Here is a 20,574-nt window from a genome sequence, read left to right on the forward strand (position 1 = left end):
GAAGGACGGACAGACGGACACAAGTCACACACACACATGAAGGGAGTGCAAAACATACTCTCTCCCCATGCCTTCGGCCTGGTGGAGACAACAGTCACTCAGTCACTGGAACACACAGAGAACACCATGATACCTGTAAACCCGCCTGTTTCTATTGCCTTCTACAGTGAGCGCTGAGACACTCTGACAAGACAGTGACTGATCAAAATCACTGTGAAGGTTCCTTACCAGAGCCTTCTCATAATGAGCGTATTGTGTCAACCAAACACTGGATTTGAAAGGCCAGGCGAACGGCCAGACCGCATCGTGAAAAATCAATCCGCGTCTCGCACATCAGAGCGGAAAAGAGAAAGGAAACTGTGACAGAATCCCTCTGGAGTCGTGTCAGGCTCAGGACAGGTAAAGCCGAGCGTTGAGAGCAAGCCCCCTGTTGGAAATGATCCTTTCCTTCTCTGACCAGGCCACTCTGGTTATCAATCTCTGTGAATATTCCATTATCATGACAGCTAATGTTACCGGGGACAGAACAATTACTCACAGCCTAGGGGTGCATTTCTGTAGCAATGATCCTTATCTTGAACTGCCTCTCCTCTCTTCTGCTCGCTCGCTATCACCTCCTCCCAGAAACATTCTGAGGCGCCCCCCCTCTCTCCCCCACCACCCGCCTCTCACACCCAGGAAACACTGTAATCTCATTATTGGGGTAATTTAGAGGACAATGTCAGGAGGACTCCAGAGACAGTGTGAACATGTATGCGTCACGTGTGTGTGTGTGTGTGTGTGTGTGTGTGTGTGTGTGTGTGTGTGTGTGTGTGTGTGTGTGTGTGTGTGTGTGTGTGTGTGTGTGTGTGTGTGTGTGTGTGTGTGTGTGTGTGTGTGTGTGTGTGTGAATTGCAAGCATTTGCCGTTCAGGTAATCAATTTGAAGGATGTCATTTAGACACGCACATTTTAATCTAAAAACTAATACATGAGTCCAACAGGGGAAACTGACCTTTTTTTTCTTGCCGTTTTGCTCAAAAGCAAAGCAGACTATTGGGCAATGAATCAATTAAATCCATTGGTACACACATCACTTTGAAAAACTATTTAGCTCTTATCCGTGAAGGGAGGGAGGGAGTGATATGTGGCGCGCCGTTTCATTTAAAACTTTGTCGGCTAGCAGTGGAGATGAGAGATGGATGGTCCTGCATAGGCGCTTTAATTAGCTCCTTATATTAACATCATGAGGAAGTGACGGATGCAAACAGCCAGTCGCCCGGGTGGAACATGTGCACGCACGCACTCAGGCAGGCAGGCACACACTCACACAAACTTGAAGAGTTAAAATGGCAAGGCAAGTAAGCAGTCAGGATGATATACCCAAGGACGTGTGTGTGTGTGTGTGTGTGTGTGTGTGTGTGTGTGTGTGTGTGTGTGAGTGCGTGCATCCAATGCCACACAGTGCTGTTCCATTGATGAATCTGCACTGCTGGAAAAACTAAAGACAACAGGCAACCACGCATGCACGCACGCACGCACGCACAATAGAGAATCAGTGGGCTGTAAAATTAAAACGTCCCTTCTATGGCAATCCTGTTGTTTTGCTTATACGAGACTCACTTACATAATGATTATTATAACAGTCATAACCGGGCCATGAGTTGAAAATGAATTTGGAAGCCAGGGGTGCAGAAGCGCTCAGGTGAGTACATGCAGAGCGGGGCTGTGGGGGTGGGGGGTAAATAGCCTTTACTGTAGAGAGATGTCCAACTGGCTCTCTGCCTTAAAAAACACACATCATCAGATCTTGGACTGCATAAAAAAAGGCACCCGTGTGTGTCTGTGTGCGTGCGTGCGAGGGGGGTTCCGTCTATTTGTATGTGTGACTGTGCCCTTGTTCTCTTGACTTCAGACCCCCAGGGTCCTCGCATTGATAGAATGATGAGGAAATAATGATTATGATAATAGTACCTCCCCCAAGGCCTAGGTTAAGAGTTATAGTCAAGGTTTTGGATCAGCGTATATATATAGCGCTGATGGTCGAGGTTTGAATGAACGTACTCAATGGAAGCTCTCTCTGTCGGTCGGTCTGTCTGTCTGTCTGTCTGTCTGAGTGAAAGCCCATGACTTTAGTTACTATAGGGGGCGCCGTGGAGGACTCGGGGTGTAATTTAGGTGCATTACGGCCGTACCGACTGACAGCAAGCTCTATTGGAGCCAACCAGGTGAAACAAATAAAAGGTGGCTGGAGGTCATGGAGACCTCTGCACAGTGCACACACACATACACAGAGACCTCTGCACAGTGCGCGCGCGCACACACACACACACACACACACACACACACACACACACACACACACACACACACACACACACACACACACACACACACACACACACACACACACACACACACAGAGACCTCTGCACAGTGCACACACACACAGAGAGAGAGGGGGGACGGTGAACTGTACGAGAGGGTTTTACAGTTGTTCACACCGGCCACTGAGGCCAGATACATGGACAGACACGGTCAATGACACTTTTTACAGGCAATAAAGAGCTCACTATGCAGTACAGTCAACAACACACGCCAGTCCTTATCCATGGGCCCAGTTGTCTGAGGGAGGTGGGTGGGATTCTTTTGATGTTTGTAGTACTCTGTGTGTACACGCATCTACTGAATGCTGTCACTGTGATTTAAAACCCATTTAGGCCTGAAAGTCTTCTGAAAGAATATAAATTCAAGGATTTGTGCCGCATTTTCACGATAAAAAAAAAGCAGATCTACAAGCTCATAGCGCGCCACTCGGTGGTGCGCTATGAGCTTGTAGATCTGCTATTTTTCAATAGCTAAAGTATAAAATAATGCTTAGTTAAAACACCAAAAGGGGTTCCCGCCCAAAATGGGTTAAAGGGATAGTTCAGATTTTTTTTTACTTAAGCTGTATGAAATACTTGCCAATAATATAGTGGTTGCAACTGTATTCATTGATTGCCCGAGTCCCATGGTGGGAATTCTGCTCTGGTTTTGGTGAATATGAAGTAGTTCCGGTCATTTTGTGGGGGGGGCACTGGGGCCCACGCAGTAAAAGTAAATTAATCCACAAAACTAACGTAATTTGTATTGTTGACCTATTTCTAAAATATTAGTGCAACTTTCGTTCATTTTTGACCCCTCTGTCACACGGAACTATGTTTTTTGTGTCCATATCACTACGCCCAAAAAATAGTTCCAAGGGATAGAGGGGTCAAAGTTGAACGAAAGTTGCGCTAATATTTTAGAAATAGTCAACAATACAAATTATGTTAGTTTTGTGGATTAATTTACTTTTACTGCGTGGCCCCAACACAAAATGACCGGAACTACTTAATATTGACCAGAACCAGAGCAGAACTCCCACCACAAGACTCCGACAATCAATTAATACAGTTGCAACCACTATGTTAATGACAAGTATTGTATACAGCTTAAGTTCCAAAAATCGGAACTATCCCTTTTTAAAAGTTTTCGTTTTCGCCTTTTCCAACCGTTTGGTTGAGAAGAGCGTGTTTAAATTGAGCTGCTCAATCTTTCTACATTGCATGGACGTCTACTGTACATCTTATTCCAGGCCAATACTGACTTAATGTCCCCTCATGGATCGCGTAGGTTTCACTATATATCCCACGAAATGCAAAGCTTTTGCACACCTACAAGCGACAGGTGCGTAGGAGAGGGTACGGTGCCCCAAAGATGAACAAGGAAAAAACAACCGCACACTGGCTTCAAATAGGGCTGGGCGATATGACAAAATCTCATATCACGATATAGAATTTATTTTATCACGATAACGATATACTCACGATATAGCATATTTTTTACGATACCTATTTTTTTATCTAAAAAAATTGTTTTTTGTTCAGGTCGAGTACTTTACTGTACTTGGGCAGTACTTGGGCTGTACTGTACTGTACTGTACTGTACTGTACAAGCTCTCCTCCCTGGCCTCTGTCTGTGTTAGGCTGCAAAACAGTGACACTTGGTGGTGACAATAATTATGCTATTTCCGTGCTCGGATACAGGGACATGGACACACACATAGCTGTCTATAGTGGTTGCACCACTCAAAAAACAATTAAATTCACATTATCCAGTCTATGAATATAATACTGATGCCCTGCCCATGCACAGACAGGCCCAAAGCAAGTACAAAAATATTACAAAATAAAATATATAATAATTAGAGGCTGAACTCAATTGTTCAGCCTCTGTAGACATTTTTAAAGCACAGCTCAAGACCCACTTCTACAACATTGCTTTTAATTGATCTTTTATTTTTTGTTATTCATGTCCTCACTGTATTGCATTACTGCTTGTTTTTCAATGTCGTTGCCTTGCTTTTCTTTTTTTCTCCATTGCTCTGTAAAGCACTTTGAGAGCTGCATTTCATGTCATGAAAGGTGCTATACAAATAAAGTTTTATTATTATTATTATGAATAATAATAATAATTATTATGACAATTAAAAAGAAAAAAATAAGACGTTGCCATTCAGACAGAAGTACAGGCCTGTGTCTGCATTAAATTGGCTTAAGGAAAAAATAAATACCTCATGTCACAGTTTGTCACTAAAGTTGTTTCAGTTCATGTTAAGCTCTGTATAGGGAATCAAAATGTTCTGTTGTAGTTATAGTTTAGTTTGTTAAAGACGTTGGGCAGCTTAACGATGTTTAATTGACTACAGGCGATAGAGTGAGAGAGAGAACGCGACCGCGTCGTCAACTCTCCGTGCCCAGCTGTGCGTATTATGGGAAAAGTGGAGGTTTTTCGTTTCCTTTTTTTTGATGATCACAACAAAGTCAGCGTCTTGTGTTGTTGTTGTTGGAAGCTGTTGCTGAAGTAAGGACTTTTCAAATGGAATAATTTATTTGGAACAATAAAAGACACGCAGCAGGAGGACTGCACAGGTAAGAGGAACGTCTTGGAAGAAGTTTGCAACCGACGACGGACAAGCTTATTGTTCAACTGTGTAAAACATACGTGGCTCACGCAATTTATCAATTTGACCCAACATGAAACCTACATTTATAACAGTGAATGACCGGTTACTCTAAGGGCGCGTTCGGAAATAGCGCACTGTGCAATGCAAACTGATAGATGAGTGCGCTCCGGTGTGGTATTTCCGAACGTGCCCCTTACACCGCTCTGAATCTCGTCAGCCATCATCTCCCTTCATGTAATCCAAACCACTTCCATATCCATACAATGAAGACGTTGCCCCTCTTAGGTGCAAGCACCCTTGTGTTGTGGTCGTGTTGGCCTTAGAGTATATAATAGAGAAGACATCCGAAAGGTGTTGGCTCACTGTTTTCAGTGCGGTCGGCTGCTGGGCATGCCGTATATAAGCGCTGTGACGTAAAATACTGCCGTAAACACTGCCGTAAAACGAAACGGCGATATAAGCGATATAGATTATTTTTCGTGATAGACATTTTCTATCGAAAATACGATATATATCGTCATATCGCCCAGCCCTAGCTTCAAATGCAGTGACCACCAATTTATTTAAAGGGAAATGTAGCAACGTTTCAGCCTATGCGGCCTTCATCAGGCTATCTTTCTGCAAAGATAGCCTGATGAGTGACAGTGTGCGGTTGTTTTTTCCTACTATCCCACCAAATAAATGAGGAAATCTAAATGAAATACGACACACATGCAGACAGTATTCTGAAGCACGCTGGGATATCATTGACCTACAGAGTTTCATTTGTGTTTACATTTTGGGACAAGGCGGGTGATTTGGATACTTTGCCTTCATGGCATGTAAAACAAGTCACTTCTTTCACTTTCTTTACACAAAAAAAAAAAACAGCATCTTGTTTGTCTCTCGGTGTGTGTCTCACCTTACAATGTCCATTGCCTGATAGATAATTTCTGATTGGTCAACTCCTATCACCCTCTTGGCACCTGCTCTGGCAGCAAACATGGATAAGATGCCAGTCCCACAGCCCACGTCTAGCACCACCTGCAGGTGTGGAGGGAGAAGGCATCTTTATGTCACATTGACTAAACAGGGAAGGAGCTATGAGAGTCCGTTTAAAGTGAGACATTTGGTATATAGTGTTTTTTATTGGCCTAAAATGTTGTCTATATACATACATTCATGAATCCACTTGCTGACCGGCTGTCACTATTGTGCAATTTATTTTATAGGGGTTTCTTAAGCTATGGCAGGCAAAAATGTAAAAAATTCAAATAGCATGTGCTGACCACTGATCTCATCACATTTGTCATTTGACATTTGTGCAAAGCTAATGCTTGGAATGGATTCAGAATCATGAAAACCCCCTAGTTTGACATGTCACATGCTACTTAAAGCAAAAGGAAAGTTTGACATTTTTGCCTGCCATAGGATGCTAATGGTAGGGTCACAAGAAACCCCTATAAAATAAATTGTAAATACTCACAGCCGGTCAACAAGTGGATTCACGAATGTATGTATATAGACAATATTTTAGGCCAATAAAAAAAAGACTATATACCAAATTTCCCACTTTAAACAAAAGAAGCCTGTCGGCTGCCGGACTATGAGTAGAGAAGGAAGAGAAGTAGGAATGGACGACATGGTGCATTCCATAGCAGGAGACAGAGTCAGATAATGAGATCAACAATGTCATCTCTAAGTTAACCTCAACAAACAAAAGCAGAACGACTGTGATAAACCAACACTGTCCCCCTTCTCCAAATACATATAATTCTGGGGCTCCTTGACATGGAATCTTTTGAGCACCACTGACACAGAAACATAGGGTTAGTCAGAAAGCCTTCAGGATTTAGAAGGCATTTGTAGAATCTTGTGTCAGGTCTAAAATGGGTTAATCTCCCTCTCTCCACATACTCCTTATCCTGCCTTACACCCCCTCCCCCCGGTGTTATCAAAATAAACATTAGCCCGTCTCCTGTTTTGTCGCCCCCTCTTCCCATCCCCGACCTCTGACAGGAACAAAGTACATCTCCGTATATTCTCGTGTGTCCAGACATGATTCTAACCGCTTCCCTCTTGCGGTACCTTCATCCATCCACCCACCACCGGTCCTCACATGGATGGCAGCAGACAGACCAGACCAGACTAGTGGCCTGTGCAGCATATAATGGATGGCCTGTGGAATTGCGGCCCGCTCCCATTGACAGCGACTGCGGGGGGGGGGGGGGGGGGGGGGGGGATGGAACTATGGGAGACGCAAGGAAGGTTATGGGGGTCTGGTGGTGGATAGCGTGGGAGGCTTGTTATCAGCACCACGCAGTCTGTGTCAGAGAGACACCCTGACGCATAATAAAGTCTCACAGTGCTTTCACAGTCACACACATAGAGTATGTGCCTTGTTAATGCCCCCCGTGCACGTGTGCACCACGCTCACACACATACGCAAACACTCTGCCATGCACGCACGCACGCACGGACCTACTCACCTTGTCTTTGAACACTTCCGGGTTGCGGTACATAAAGTCTCGGTATGTCTCCGTTCGCACCTTGTCCTGTAAAAAGATAATCGCCAATAATTACTATAAATTCTAGATTGTATACAGTATATGATTAAATATATACTCAACACTGTATAGCAGCAATAGAAACAATAATAATATTAAACTACAGTTTATAATATAAGGTAAGGACAAATGTGTACGGTATTAGTCACAGTACACTTGAAGGTGCTGTGAACATGGGGGTCCTATTTCAAAGTACAATGTAATAATAAATAAATCATAACTGAGACCCAGTTTTACTGTGTACCGCACAGAGGATTCAGGGCTATGCAGCCCTACTGCAGTGTTTGCTCTATTAGTCTGTGTTGCAGAGCGTGTGTATTTGTAATGGTCCAAAGGGTCCAGACATTGGACAGCAGGTGACGGCTCCAAATGATGTCAATTTGGATGTTATGCCTGATTTATACTTGGATTTGCGTCATGTCAGATCGCGACGCGTCATGTCAGATGGCGACGCGTCGTGTCAGATGGCGACGCGTCGTAGATCTGCTATTTTTTGAAAAGTTGTGAAAATGTGGTGCGCAAATCTTTGAATATATATTTCAGAGCGAACATTCCCTGGAACAACATATTTTGAGATGGGGGTCCATAGCACAATAGAGATAATTCTGGGGGTCCTTGACATGAAAAAGGTTGCGCACAACTGACATAGAAACATGGGTTTTTCAGTCGAAAATAGGTTAAAATAATTGGTTCGCTGATGGGGAGACTGACTGAAAGAAATTGTCACTGTCTTCTCTTATGTGGACTCTTAAGGCGTGGAATCCTTTCTTCAGAAGGTTTTATGACGTCTAACGTTTTGGTTTTTCTACAGATAATAAAAATATTACCAAATGGACCTCTGCTGAACCCTTTTCATTCTTCCAAGTTCCAACCTGGTCCTAGTAATTCACCTGCAGTGTTGTTTTTGGCAGCAAATTTAGATTTTAGTTTTAGTCATAGTCTCTTGAATAGTTTTAATTTAGTTTGTCACATTTTAGTCACCTGGGATGTTTTAGTGTTAGTCTAGTTTTAGTCGACTAAATATCATAAGATTTTAGTCAACTAAATCTACAGTTGATTTAGTCAAACTAATTTTGGCGGGCCTTGATGCCGCCGATCTACAAGCCGATCTACAAGCCCACAACGTGAGCTTTTAGTCTAGTTTTTATTTGTTGACGAAATTGTCAGTATATTTAGTCTTAGTTTTACCGGTAGTCATCATAGCTTACTTTTTATTTAGTTCCCATTTAGTTTTCGTCAGTGGAAAAAAAGGTAGTCGATGAACATTTTTCGTCTTAGTTTTAGTCGACGAAATCAACACTGTTCACCTGTCAATCAAATGTGTGCGCCCAAAGCCGGTACCCCTTCCGGCATGTGAAAGCCCCAACCGATAAATGTACTTAAGAAATCAATCAGTGGCAGTTACACACCATAATGCTTGCGAAATGAAAACTAAACTCATTGAAAACAATGACGAACGGGGTCTTCTAGACCAAATAGAAGTAGACCGTGGCAAAAAACAAAGTAGACCGTGGCAAAAAACAGACTGTTTGCTGCAAAACTCAGATTGACGTAAAAAAAGGAGCTACGAAAAGACATGAGACAACGCACTATCCCGCACAGAACACGCTCACACAAAGTACGTCAAAGGTGAGGCACTTTATGGCATCCCATTAAGAGAGTTGACGATGTTCTACTGCAAAGCCCCTCAGCCCTTCCCCTTCCCTAGCTCCTCCAGAGCGTCATGGACTTTACTGTCTGACGCATGCATACGCGCATGACGCAAAGCCCAGCGCCTACGTAGCACGAATCGGTACGAGTAAAAGAAGAAGAGGGGGATATGTGAAAAGCACTGCGGTAAGTACAGCATAATAGGAGGAGAGAGAGCTCAGCACCCCTTCTCCACCCCCCCACCCTCCTCAATGTTCTACCCTCCCCCCCCCCCATCCTTCCCACTGTCCACGCTAACACCCCAACAGCATAAGAAAATAATATAAAAATAAATAAATTCTGCTTTGTCAAACTGCTGCCGTGCACTTGTGTGCTGCACGCACATAGCTCTTCCTGTGTAATGCAGATTTTGTCACTTTGGGGGGGGACGACATCGATACATGCGCAGGGGCAATTGCTTTCAATTGATGCTCCATGCATGGAGCACATTCGGTCAAGATGTGTGCGCTAGTGCAGATGGGGCGAATCCGCCCTGCACTCGGTACACAACTTCGGTGGCTGCATGCATGCGGGCATGGGTGGGGGTTCACAGGCTCACGGTGAGACTATAGCCTGTGTGTGTGTGTGTGTGTGTGTGTGTGTGTGTGTGTGTGTGTGTGTGTGTGTGTGTGTGTGTGCGCAACCGCGTGCGTGTGTGTGTGTGTGTGAGTGTGAGTGATAGTAGCATGCGAGTGTGTGGCGGGCCCTGTGCAGAACACATAATCACCACCACCTGTCCCCTGTTCAGACCACCTTCAGAGGCCGGGGGCCTCTTCCAAATGGGACCAGGGACTCGACACTGCGTTGGGACATTTTGACCATGATATCATAATATGAAAGAAGTACAAAAGGAGTGAGAGAGAGAGAGAGAGAGAGAGAGAGAAACCTTCAGCATCTCCTCGTGGATGGCGTAATGGCCGTAGGAGCTGAAGTAGGCCTCGTCCTCGTCCTCTCGGAGCTCGGCCACGGCGCCCAGGGTGCCAGAAGCAGCCCCCCTGCCGGTATCTGCGTTGAGCACCAAGCCCTGGGCCAGGAGCCTGGAGAAGAGAGCAAACAAAACAATCACACACCACACACGTTTCACATTTCAAATCCCATTAGGACAGGATAGCAGAACACAACACACACACACACACACACACACACACACACACACGCACACAACCTTCATGCAGGGCGCAGTAGTAAATGGAGGGGATGGGAAGCGTTCATCTTTCTCACTCACTTTTCACCCCTCCTCCGTTCCCGGCTTGCTCTCTCTTTCAGTATTTTTCCTTTACAGCACCCCCTCCTCCTCCCAGACAAACTCCCCCTCCTCACTTTTACCTCTATGCTGCAGTGGAATTTTCCCTCCCCTCGCCTCTCTTCTCTTCCACAAAAAACTTCTCCCATCTTTGCCGTCTGATACCCCTGCAATACTGGGCTCACTGGGTCCCCCTGCTGTCTCTAAGAGGACGGTACATGAAAGACTTAGTGATGGTAAAATGATGGCCTTACTACTCCAAGTCCTTTTAAATGCCTATTATATTCACCCGTTCACACACCGGCAGCCGTGCAAATCATGCGAGGCACCAATCCCCTGATCTGGAGCACTTGGGGGTTGAGTGCATTGCTCAAGGACACTCCTGAGCCACTTCTGGCTGAGCTCAGGTCAGGGCAACCACCACATTACGGCCGAGATTAAAAGATCTTAGAGTTTGTAGTGTCACCTGGGCCCTGGGTTATTGTCATCATTATGATCGGTTTAAAGTACTACTGCTTTCAGTGTAGAGATGTACTGTCTGTTGTGCATACGGATAATGTATGAGTATAATGGAAGGATGTGGAACGTGTTTCACAGAATACTGTACTTGACATCTGCATGGTGCACTGGTGCAGTGAGTCACACACAAAAAACCACCGTCAGCATGTGATCATTTTGAGGGGGAAATGGGAATATCCGCACTCTCTTAACCCATCGAAATTTAAAGAAAATCTTCTAAATGCTGAGTTTTCTGAAATACCTGTGTTTCTTTATCACTGGTGCTCAATATTTCATGTCAAGGACAATGTATTTGGCCGCCGACCACCCCCATCTGAAAATATGTTGTTCCAGGAACCCCTCAGAAGCAAAGAGTTAAAAATGTTCGCTCTGAAAGAATATATATTCAACGATTTGTGCCGCAAAAATAGCAGATCTATAAGTTCATAGCGCGGCACTCTATGAACTTGTAGATCTGCTATTTTTCAACAGCTAAAGCATGACATAATGCTTAAAAACACCAAAAGGGGGTACCCGGCCCAAAATGGTTTAATAAAGTTTGAGTTTCTTTATTTCATGAAAAATCACATGCAGCATGAGCAGTCCATATTCTAGAGAAACGAACGCGTTTCGGCACGCAGGCCTTCCCTCATGCGTTTCAAAACTCAATTTTGAGGGAACAAAGCAAGCTGTGAACCTCTAGAAACATCACTTACTTGAGTTTGTGCAGGTCGTCCATGGCTCTGACCAGGGCCTCCTCTGAGTGCTGCGCCCTGACCTCCGCCGCCTGGGCCCGCTGCAGCAGAGCAGCACAGCACTGGACCCCGGGTGAGGCAGCCGTCTCCTCAACACCACACAAGTCCTCAGGGTCTGAAACATCACAAGGGAGAGAGAGAGATGAAATGCAAATATATCATCATGCCAAGCCGAAAAGTCAATACGTATATGACTATGTCGATGGTCTCTATACATTTTGTGTAAGGCGTGAGTTGAAAATCACACCCGTGTGAACTGAGTGGTGCACCCCCCCCCCCCCCTCTCTCTCTCTCTCTCATTAGCAAGCAACAGCAGCACTCTCTCTCCGTTTCTGGCACAACAGCACACAACAGCGCCCCTACTGGTACAATGTACAATTTACAACTGGTACTCATTCTCGTGCTCATTAACGTCACAGACACACATAGGCGGACACGGACATTGCTGGTTGTAGGAGTGGTTTGCACTACTCAAAAAGATGAGGTGTGGGTAGGGACGGGAATTATCGATTAATTGATACGTTTTGATAAGCTTATCGATCAATTAACCGGTTAGTTGATAAGCTGCGTTTTTGTTTTTAATCGGATAATCTAAATTTCCCTCAAATATCTAACACAAATATCTACATATTGTTGATTATTCAGAATGAATACAAAAGGCATATTATATTCCTTTAATCAAATATTTACTTGACCATTTGAGCTACAGGACCAGGCAATGGCATTTTGGTATGAATAAAATGAAACATGGACTGGCATGTCTGTCACATCACATGCAAAAGCAGAGGCGTTTCTGTGGTTACCAAGGTGGGGGTGACTTTATTTAGCCGGCCCCCATTCCTCGGCACAGACAGCAATACATTCACAGAAAACCACCCAATGATAGAACGGCAGAATTCTCGGTTATTGTTAACTGTTAACTGATCAAATGTCAAGTGCAACTTGCAGCATTAAACTAGTGGTTTTCATCGTTATAATCCTCAACAAAAAGCAAAGTTATGTTATTTTATCAGACTGTGGAGTTACCAAACTATTCAAAGTAATCAATGGCCAGAATTATAGATGTGCTAACCTGTGATTATACTTAGGTACTGTGAAAGTACCCGGCCCTAAACCCGTTAAAAATCACATTATTAGGGTGCAAGTCAGTGTCGATTTCATCGACTAACACTATGACGAAAAATGTTCGTCATAGTCATAGTCTACCCTTTTTCACTGAAGAAAACTAAATAGAAACTACATGAAAACTAAGCTAAGATGACTAGAAGTAAGACTAAATATATTGACAATTTCGTCAACAAATAAAAACTACACTAAAATGTTAGGACAAAAGACAAAAGATCCAGCATAAGTAAGACAAGTCATTTTACATTTCCTTGCATGCCGATCTATTTTCAGCAAGTGTAAAATCAGTCATTACGACACCATCAAGGCCCGCCAAAATACATTTTAGTCGACTAAATCAACTGTAGATTTAGTCGACTAAAATTTTATGACATTTAGTCGACTAAAACTAAACTAACACCAAAACATTTCAGATTACTAAAATGTGACTAAAACTAAATTAAGTTTTATTCCAAAGACTATATGACTCAACTGAAATCTAAATTTGCTGCCAAAAACAACACTGGTGCAATGAAGTAACCATCCATTGAGCCAAAAGGCCTGTGATGGTATTGTTTATACCAGTCTGCAGCAGGGGGTCGTCCTGCAAAACGGGCTTCAGAAAATCGTCACTGTCCCAGGGGAGGGCATCCTCGGACAGCCCTGCCAGGCTTGCCCCGCTGCATTTCTGCAAAACAGTGAAATTAATGATTTAGGCCTGACGTCGAAATTACGAAAATACCTTCTAAATAGGCATGTGACGATTCACTCAACTCACGATACGATTCGTATCACTCCCACTCTTTTCACACAGGCATTGACCATATGCATATGGAGGGCGTAACAAAGCCCTTTTTTCGATTTGACACATTAATGATTATTAATTTATTTATTAGTCAATTACAAACGCACCCGGGCGCAGTACCCTTCACGGCCACAAGGGGGGGGGAAATATCTCACAACGGGTAAGGACTAGTTTTATATAATTTATCTTCCCCCCTGAGATTTTTTATTTAACTACATTGCAAAAAAGTAGCATTACTTTTGACAGTGCAGAAACATAATTGCCTTCCTTGATGAGCATCAACGACCATCATCACCTGGGCACAGTCACAGCTCCCCTCTACAGTGCTCTACTACTGAAAGTGACTATCATTTCTCTCCAAAAGCACTTGAATATGATGGAATATGACTAAAGCTCACATTTCACATCACACACTACAATATGAATAAAAGGTTCCAATTGCAAACTCAAGACAACGTGCAGGATCAATTCTTTGTTTCAAATATGACTCTTTTTTTTTACTGTATAATTTTTTTTTTTAACTTTTCTGCCTTTATTGATAGGTTGAAAGTAATCTGACAGGAAATGGGGAGAGAGATGGGGGGGGGGAGGGGGGAGACACACGGCAAAGGCCGTCGGGATCGGGAGTCGAACCCGCGGCAGACAGTTGAGGTAACCGTCCGGGGCCCAAATATGACATTTTTTATTGACTTACTGTGCTCCGTATGAAGTTGATCATCTTTATGTACCCATAATCGTCTAGATCTATCAAGGAAAGGTAAAAGAAAACTTTAAATGCTGTTGTTGGAAAGATGAATGATATACCTATAGACCGATTCCGTAGCGGGTCTCATGGTCGCAGCCTACGTATTTCCTGTAGGCGGACTCGACGTAGCTGCGGGGGTAAAACCCTCACCAGGCGCACCTCTTCCACTACAGTGAACGGCAGAGTGACTGATGTTAGTTTGCCTCAAACTTTACTCCTTTACCTGCTTTTTTACTAACACTAACATTACAAAGATGCCCAGAACATCGAGATGAACCTGTGTAGTTTATGGCTGCTCCAACAGTAGTGGCAACATAAAAATAAAATAAAAACGGAATGTCTAATATCCACCTCGGTGGCGGAGACCAGAGCCATTGAGCAATGGTTGAGACAAAGCAGTGAAAGATACATAACGCCAGTCTTACCCAATACCAAATATTTCTGTTTTATTAACACAAGGCTGCTGTACTTTATACCTCATACTTTAAATGCTTAGTATGAGGTATAAAATACAGCAGCCTTGTGTTCATAAAACAGAAAGATTGGGTATTGGGTAAGACTGAAATTATGTATCTTGCAGGATTCTTCACTGCTTTGTCTCAACCATTACTCAATGGCTCTGGTCTCAGCCATCGCGGTGGATATTAGACATTCCGTTTTATTTTATTTGTTATGTTGCCACTACTGTTGGAGCAGCCATAAACTACACAGGTTCATCTCGATGTTCTGGGCATCTTTGTAATGTTAGTGTTAGTAAAAAAGCAGGTAAAGGAGTAAAGTTTGAGGCAAACTAACATCAGTCACTCTGCCGTTCACTGTAGTGGAAGAGGTGCGCCTGGTGAGGGTTTTACCCCCGCAGCTACGTCGAGTCCGCCTACAGGAAATACGTAGGCTGCGACCATGAAACCGGTACGGAATCGGTCTATAGGCACAGTGAGCTGGAACATCATTACTACTTACTGTGTTTTCTTATCATCTCCACAAGGTTGACATTGTGCTCTGCTGAACAGTGTTGTAGTGTTTCTGGTACAGAGTTGAAGAGCCTGAATAAAAATGTTATACTTTAGCAATAATAAACAAACAAATGGCCCGGGAAAAAGTCAAACAGGTTGAACAAAATAACTATTTATTCAATCAAATGGCCCTGGTCAAAATCAAAAAGGTTGACTAAAAGAACTATAATTAGTCAAACAGGTTGAACAAAATGACTAATTCATTTCAATATGCAATGCTGAAATATCCTAACAATGAAGATGTGCCACACATCAAGTGGCAAACGCAAAGATAGAGTGGACAGATTATATTTAAACACTTTAATGTGTGCAGGATCCTTTTCTGATTTCACACCGTATGTTGTTTGAACATGAGCCATTCAAGCCATTCAAGGGTTACCTCCAACATAAGCACTAATTGTACTTAATGATTACGTTGTATAATATATTTTCGTAGTAAATATCTAATCAGTTTAAGTTTGTATTGTCTGGCAGATATGTCTCTTTCAAGGATTGATGGGAGAGCCTACAACCAAACTGGAAGAAAAAATAATTTCCTGCTATTTTGTTGTTGAACTACTGACCCAAGAAACAGATATGAATTACCTTATAGAATAAGATGCTACTCTGTTCTACCCAGGTAAACATGTCATCACTTAATAGTGTATCAGTGCAAACCCCTTTAGCATCATGTGGAGGCAATGTGTTGACAATAGTTGCCAGTGTAAGGATGAAGACAGTGACTCGGCCATTGAAACGCAAGGTTCCTGTATATTATTTATACAGATAGCGGTGGCATGTCATGTTAGGTTCCACAGACCTGTCGCAGAATAGGCAGGTGACCGGCAGCCTGTCTTCACTGCTCTCATCCACCGACTGCCACTGCTCTTCATCATCGCTGTCCGACAGCTCTGGCATGTCAGCATCAGGACCTGTCATTCAAAACAAGCAGATTAATGATGGTGAGGACTGAGGAATAGGATGCTCAAGAAGACGACAGAACGTATCCTTGCTATTTCTAAACAACGCGGAGGAGCCTGGCGATAATAAACACTTAAGAGTAAGACTTACCGGTGTTCCAGTTTGTCTTCAGACCCTGTTAACCTATTTTGGGCGGGAACCCCTTTTGGTGTTTTAAAAATAGCAGATCTACAAGCTCATGGCGCGCCACCGAGTGGCACGCTACGAGCTTGTAGGTCTGCTATTTTTTTTAAATCGTGAAAATATGCGTCAAATCTTTGAATATATATTTTTACAGAGTGAACGTTTTTAACTAAAATCTTTGCTTCTGGGGAGGTCCCTGGAACAACATATTTTCAGATGGGGGTCGGTGGATTACATTTTTGGGGTCCTTGACATGAAATATTGTGCACCACTGATAAAAAAACATGACGTCGTCATTTAGAAGACTTTATTTTTTATTTCGACGTCAGGCCAAAATGGGTTAACTTCAGACCGTGTCAACTGTCACCGTAGAGGCGACAGATGGTCAGATGCTGTTCATAGCGACAGAATGCGTACTAGCCGTCCACGTCAATGCCCTTTATTTTTATCACAATGTCAATTGTCAAAACATACCGATGTGACAGATTTATCTGGATGAAGAATTGTTCAGACAGTCACAGGAAGAAGGGGTTGTCTTCCTGTCTCATTCTCAACAACAAAACGTGTCTAAGGTCGCAATGTGAGAGTCGTCTGCCCGACAATTCTTTATCCAGATAAAAATCAGTCACGTCGGTATGTTTTGACAATAATTGACATTGTGATTAAATAAAGGGCATTGACACAGACAGCTGCAGCCTGCATTCTGTCGCTGTGAACAACATCTGTCGTCTCGGGGTCATCCCTATGTTCCCCAGGTTCTATGTTCCCCAGGTTCACAGGTTCTATGCTCCCCAGGTTCTATGCTCCCAGGTTCTATGTTCCCAGGTTCTATGCTCCCCAGGTTCTATGCTCCCCAGGTTCTATGCTCCCAGGTTCTATGCTCCCCAGGTTCTATGCTCCCCAGGTTCTATGTTCCCCAGGTTCTATGCTCCCCAGGTTCTATGCTCCCCAGGTTCTATGCTCCCAGGTTCTATGCTCCCCAGGTTCTATGCTCCCCAGGTTATATGCTCCCCAGGTTATATGCTCCCCAGGTTCTATGTTCCCCAGGTTCTATGCTCCCCAGGTTCTATGCTCCCAGGTTCTATGCTCCACAGGTTCTATGCTCCCCAGGTTCTATGCTCCCAGGTTCTATGTTCCCCAGGTTCTATGCTCCCCAGGTTCTATGCTCCCCAGGTTCTATGTTCCCCAGGTTCTATGTTCCCCAGGTTCTATGTTCCCCAGGTTCTATGTTCCCCAGGTTCTATGCTCCCAGGTTCTATGCTCCCCAGGTTATATGTTCCCCAGGTTCTATGCTCCCCAGGTTTGTTCCCCAGGTTCTATGTTCCCCGGGTTCTATGCTCCCAGGTTCTATGTTCCCCACGTTCTATGCTCCCCAGGTTCTATGCTCCCAGGTTCTATGCTCCCCAGGTTCTATGTTCCCCAGGTTCTATGTTCCCCACTTACCTTAGGGTTTAGGGTTAGCGTTAGGTTTCTGGTTTAAGGACAAAACAAGAATGTTTGTTTTTGCCATTTGTGTTGAAGAGTCTGAGCAATTATGTTTTGTTTTATTTTATGCCAGTGATCATTTTTAGTTGGTTAAGACTAGATAGTTTAAGTAGCCTAGGCAGGCCTAAAGTTCAATGGATTGTTCAAAGACTGAGCTTAAATCAGAATTTGCTACTAAAAGAAACACTAAGACTAAGTTGTTAAATACTTTTAGTCTTACTAGAATTACTACAATTTAGGTTAGGTTTCTGGTTTAGGTTTAGGTTTAGTGAGGAAAAGAACCTTTTTTGCATGGTGGGGAAGGGGAACATAGAACCTGTGGAACCGTGACAGTTGACGCGGTCTGACAGCTAAAAGGAGGAGAGGATGCTCTGCTACCAGCTAGCAGCAGCATCACAACTAACTTTAATGGCTACAGTTCACAACACATGATTCAAGGCGCCACGTGGTCAGCGTAAAAAGACGTGCACAAAGGAATGCGATGCATTTGTTGGAATTCATCATTTTGTTTGCTTTAGATTGATATTCAATCATAATAACACTCACGTGGGTCTGTGTATTCCGCCATGATGATGTTCAATGTGGACATGCTGCATCCGGGTGACGTGGTGACGTTTCGTTTACGTCGGTCGGGGGGCGCGGGGGGAAGGGGTTAGCTCATTAGGTGTGCTTCTACTTTTTCACCACTTGATGTCAGCAAATCTACATTTCTATGGGATGAATGAATATCATGCCAGTGATGCCATATTTGGAAAGATTGAAAACAATGTTGAAGGCTTGCATAATGTTTTGATGGGCTGACAAACAAAACAAAAAAACACTATTTTCCTTCTTCACAACTGCAGCACCTTTTTATCCAGAGAACAATGACAACGGGCCGACGGCATGGAACAAGCTCCCACTGTACCTTCGTCAGGCAGCCTCTGTAGACATTTTTAAAGCACAGCTCAAGACCCACTTCTACAACATTGCTTTTAATTGATATTTTATTTTTTGTTATTCATGTCCTCACTGTATTGCATTACTGCTTGTTTTTAATGTCGTTGCCTTGCTTTTCTTTTCTTTTTTTCTCCATTGCTCTGTAAAGCACTTTGAGCTGCATTTCATGTCATTAAAGGTGCTATACAAATAAAGTTGTATTATTATTATTAAAGGTCTTTGTCATTGTTCTCTGCAAAGTAGTATGTTGGTGTGTTAAAACTTACTCTTCTCTTCTTACCCAGGCAGCACCAGCAGCATCTTTCCATCTCATCCTTATCCAATGTAGGTGAGAACCATATAGGGGTAAAATGATCCAGCACTGGGAAGGCTATACTTAAAGTACTGTACTTTGATCCCATTTAACTAAGAAAACGATAATCACAATCTAGTAGTAAACTAAACATCCATCATACTGTACTGTGAAGTGGGGAAGCACGTACAGTAGAAAACATTATTTCACACACAAAAATAATAATTGCCGGACAAAATAAGAACGATTTCTACACATGAGGTAGAATGTATCAAAGCAAATTAGGCATAGGTCTAAAGATTTATAGCATACATGTTGGTGATTTGCCAATGGATAAAAATAAAAAAAACATATATGTGGATAATTGAGCAAAGAAATTGTCTAGGCAATTTAGTCTAAAATGGAAAAATTATCCAATTATCCTAATTCATACTTTTTTATTATTTCTTTGCTACTAAAATTAATGAGTCATAATGACCTTTCATTTGGATGGTTATCATTTAAGAGATGATTTCAATATTGTAGGCCTATTAACAATTGAAAATATTTAAAGGTTCTGAATAATAATAATAATAATAAGTTACAGATTGTTTAAATAAATAAGACTATTTGCAAAAGGGAAACATGTGTTATTCAATTTTTGTTTAATAATACATAGCCTACATTATTATTTAGCCTACATATCATGTGGGTTATGCTTACTCATCATTTCAATTGATGGAAGACATTGGAAGAGTCTAGAGAGTATATGTTTTGCACTCCGTCCGTCCGTCCGTCCGTCCGTCCGTCCGTCCGTCCGTCTGTGAACAGCTAATCTCCGGCACCGTTAACCCGGTTGATGCCAAATTGTGCACACACACTCCTGGATGCCAACGATGAACCTCTGCCTCAAAATTTCCAGAACGGACTGTTATAGCGCCACCAGGAGGCTGACTTTTGAAAAAAACATTTTTTTATTAATTTTTTTATAATAATATAGCTTCAGATCATTTTAGACAGAAAAATAAAAAAGGAAAAATAAAGAAGTTTTCCAGCTGTCCTGAACAGTTGCAACTTGCACGATGGCAGTCTGTACATCGTGTGGGGTCACATATTATTCCTCCAGATTCTGTCTAACAAATCCCACAAATCGTTACACATTATCTCTATAGTCATGTGTTCAAGACGGATCTGTCCGATATTTCGTATTCCATCCTAATTGGCTAACATTGGCTTTCAAAGTCTGCAGGATTGGCCCTTTTGAAACAAAAAGCCTCAAATCATGAACACAGCGTGCAATTTACGTGAAATCGTTCACAGACTTTCCTACTACGCTGAGGAAAATATCCCAATGTTTTCACATTGACCTGGCCCTGTTATAGCACCACCAACAGGTGGATTTTTGCTAAACATTTTTGGAATAAAAAAAA

At 42.9% G+C, this 20,574-nt stretch overlaps 1 protein-coding gene across 1 annotated transcript in view; it reads right to left on the reverse strand.

The window, feature by feature from the left end:
* prmt3 (protein arginine methyltransferase 3) overlaps positions 1–18,520 on the reverse strand; it is a 97,973-nt gene extending 79,453 nt beyond the window's left edge. Inside the window, exons 1-9 of the mRNA XM_083760222.1 lie at positions 18,481–18,520; positions 16,166–16,277; positions 15,314–15,396; positions 14,303–14,352; positions 13,386–13,491; positions 11,661–11,814; positions 10,090–10,240; positions 7,437–7,502; positions 5,870–5,991 (exon numbers count right to left, since the gene is read on the reverse strand). Coding sequence (XP_083616348.1) covers positions 5,870–5,991; positions 7,437–7,502; positions 10,090–10,240; positions 11,661–11,814; positions 13,386–13,491; positions 14,303–14,352; positions 15,314–15,396; positions 16,166–16,277; positions 18,481–18,502 — 866 coding nt within the window. The 5' untranslated portion in view covers positions 18,503–18,520. The remainder of the gene's footprint in view (positions 1–5,869; positions 5,992–7,436; positions 7,503–10,089; positions 10,241–11,660; positions 11,815–13,385; positions 13,492–14,302; positions 14,353–15,313; positions 15,397–16,165; positions 16,278–18,480) is intronic.
* Between the last annotated feature and the right edge of the window lie 2,054 nt (positions 18,521–20,574).

The sequence above is a fragment of the Protomyctophum parallelum genome (genome assembly GCF_964188405.1).
Source record: "Protomyctophum parallelum genome assembly, chromosome: 2".
Taxonomy (NCBI): Eukaryota; Metazoa; Chordata; class Actinopteri; order Myctophiformes; family Myctophidae; genus Protomyctophum; species Protomyctophum parallelum.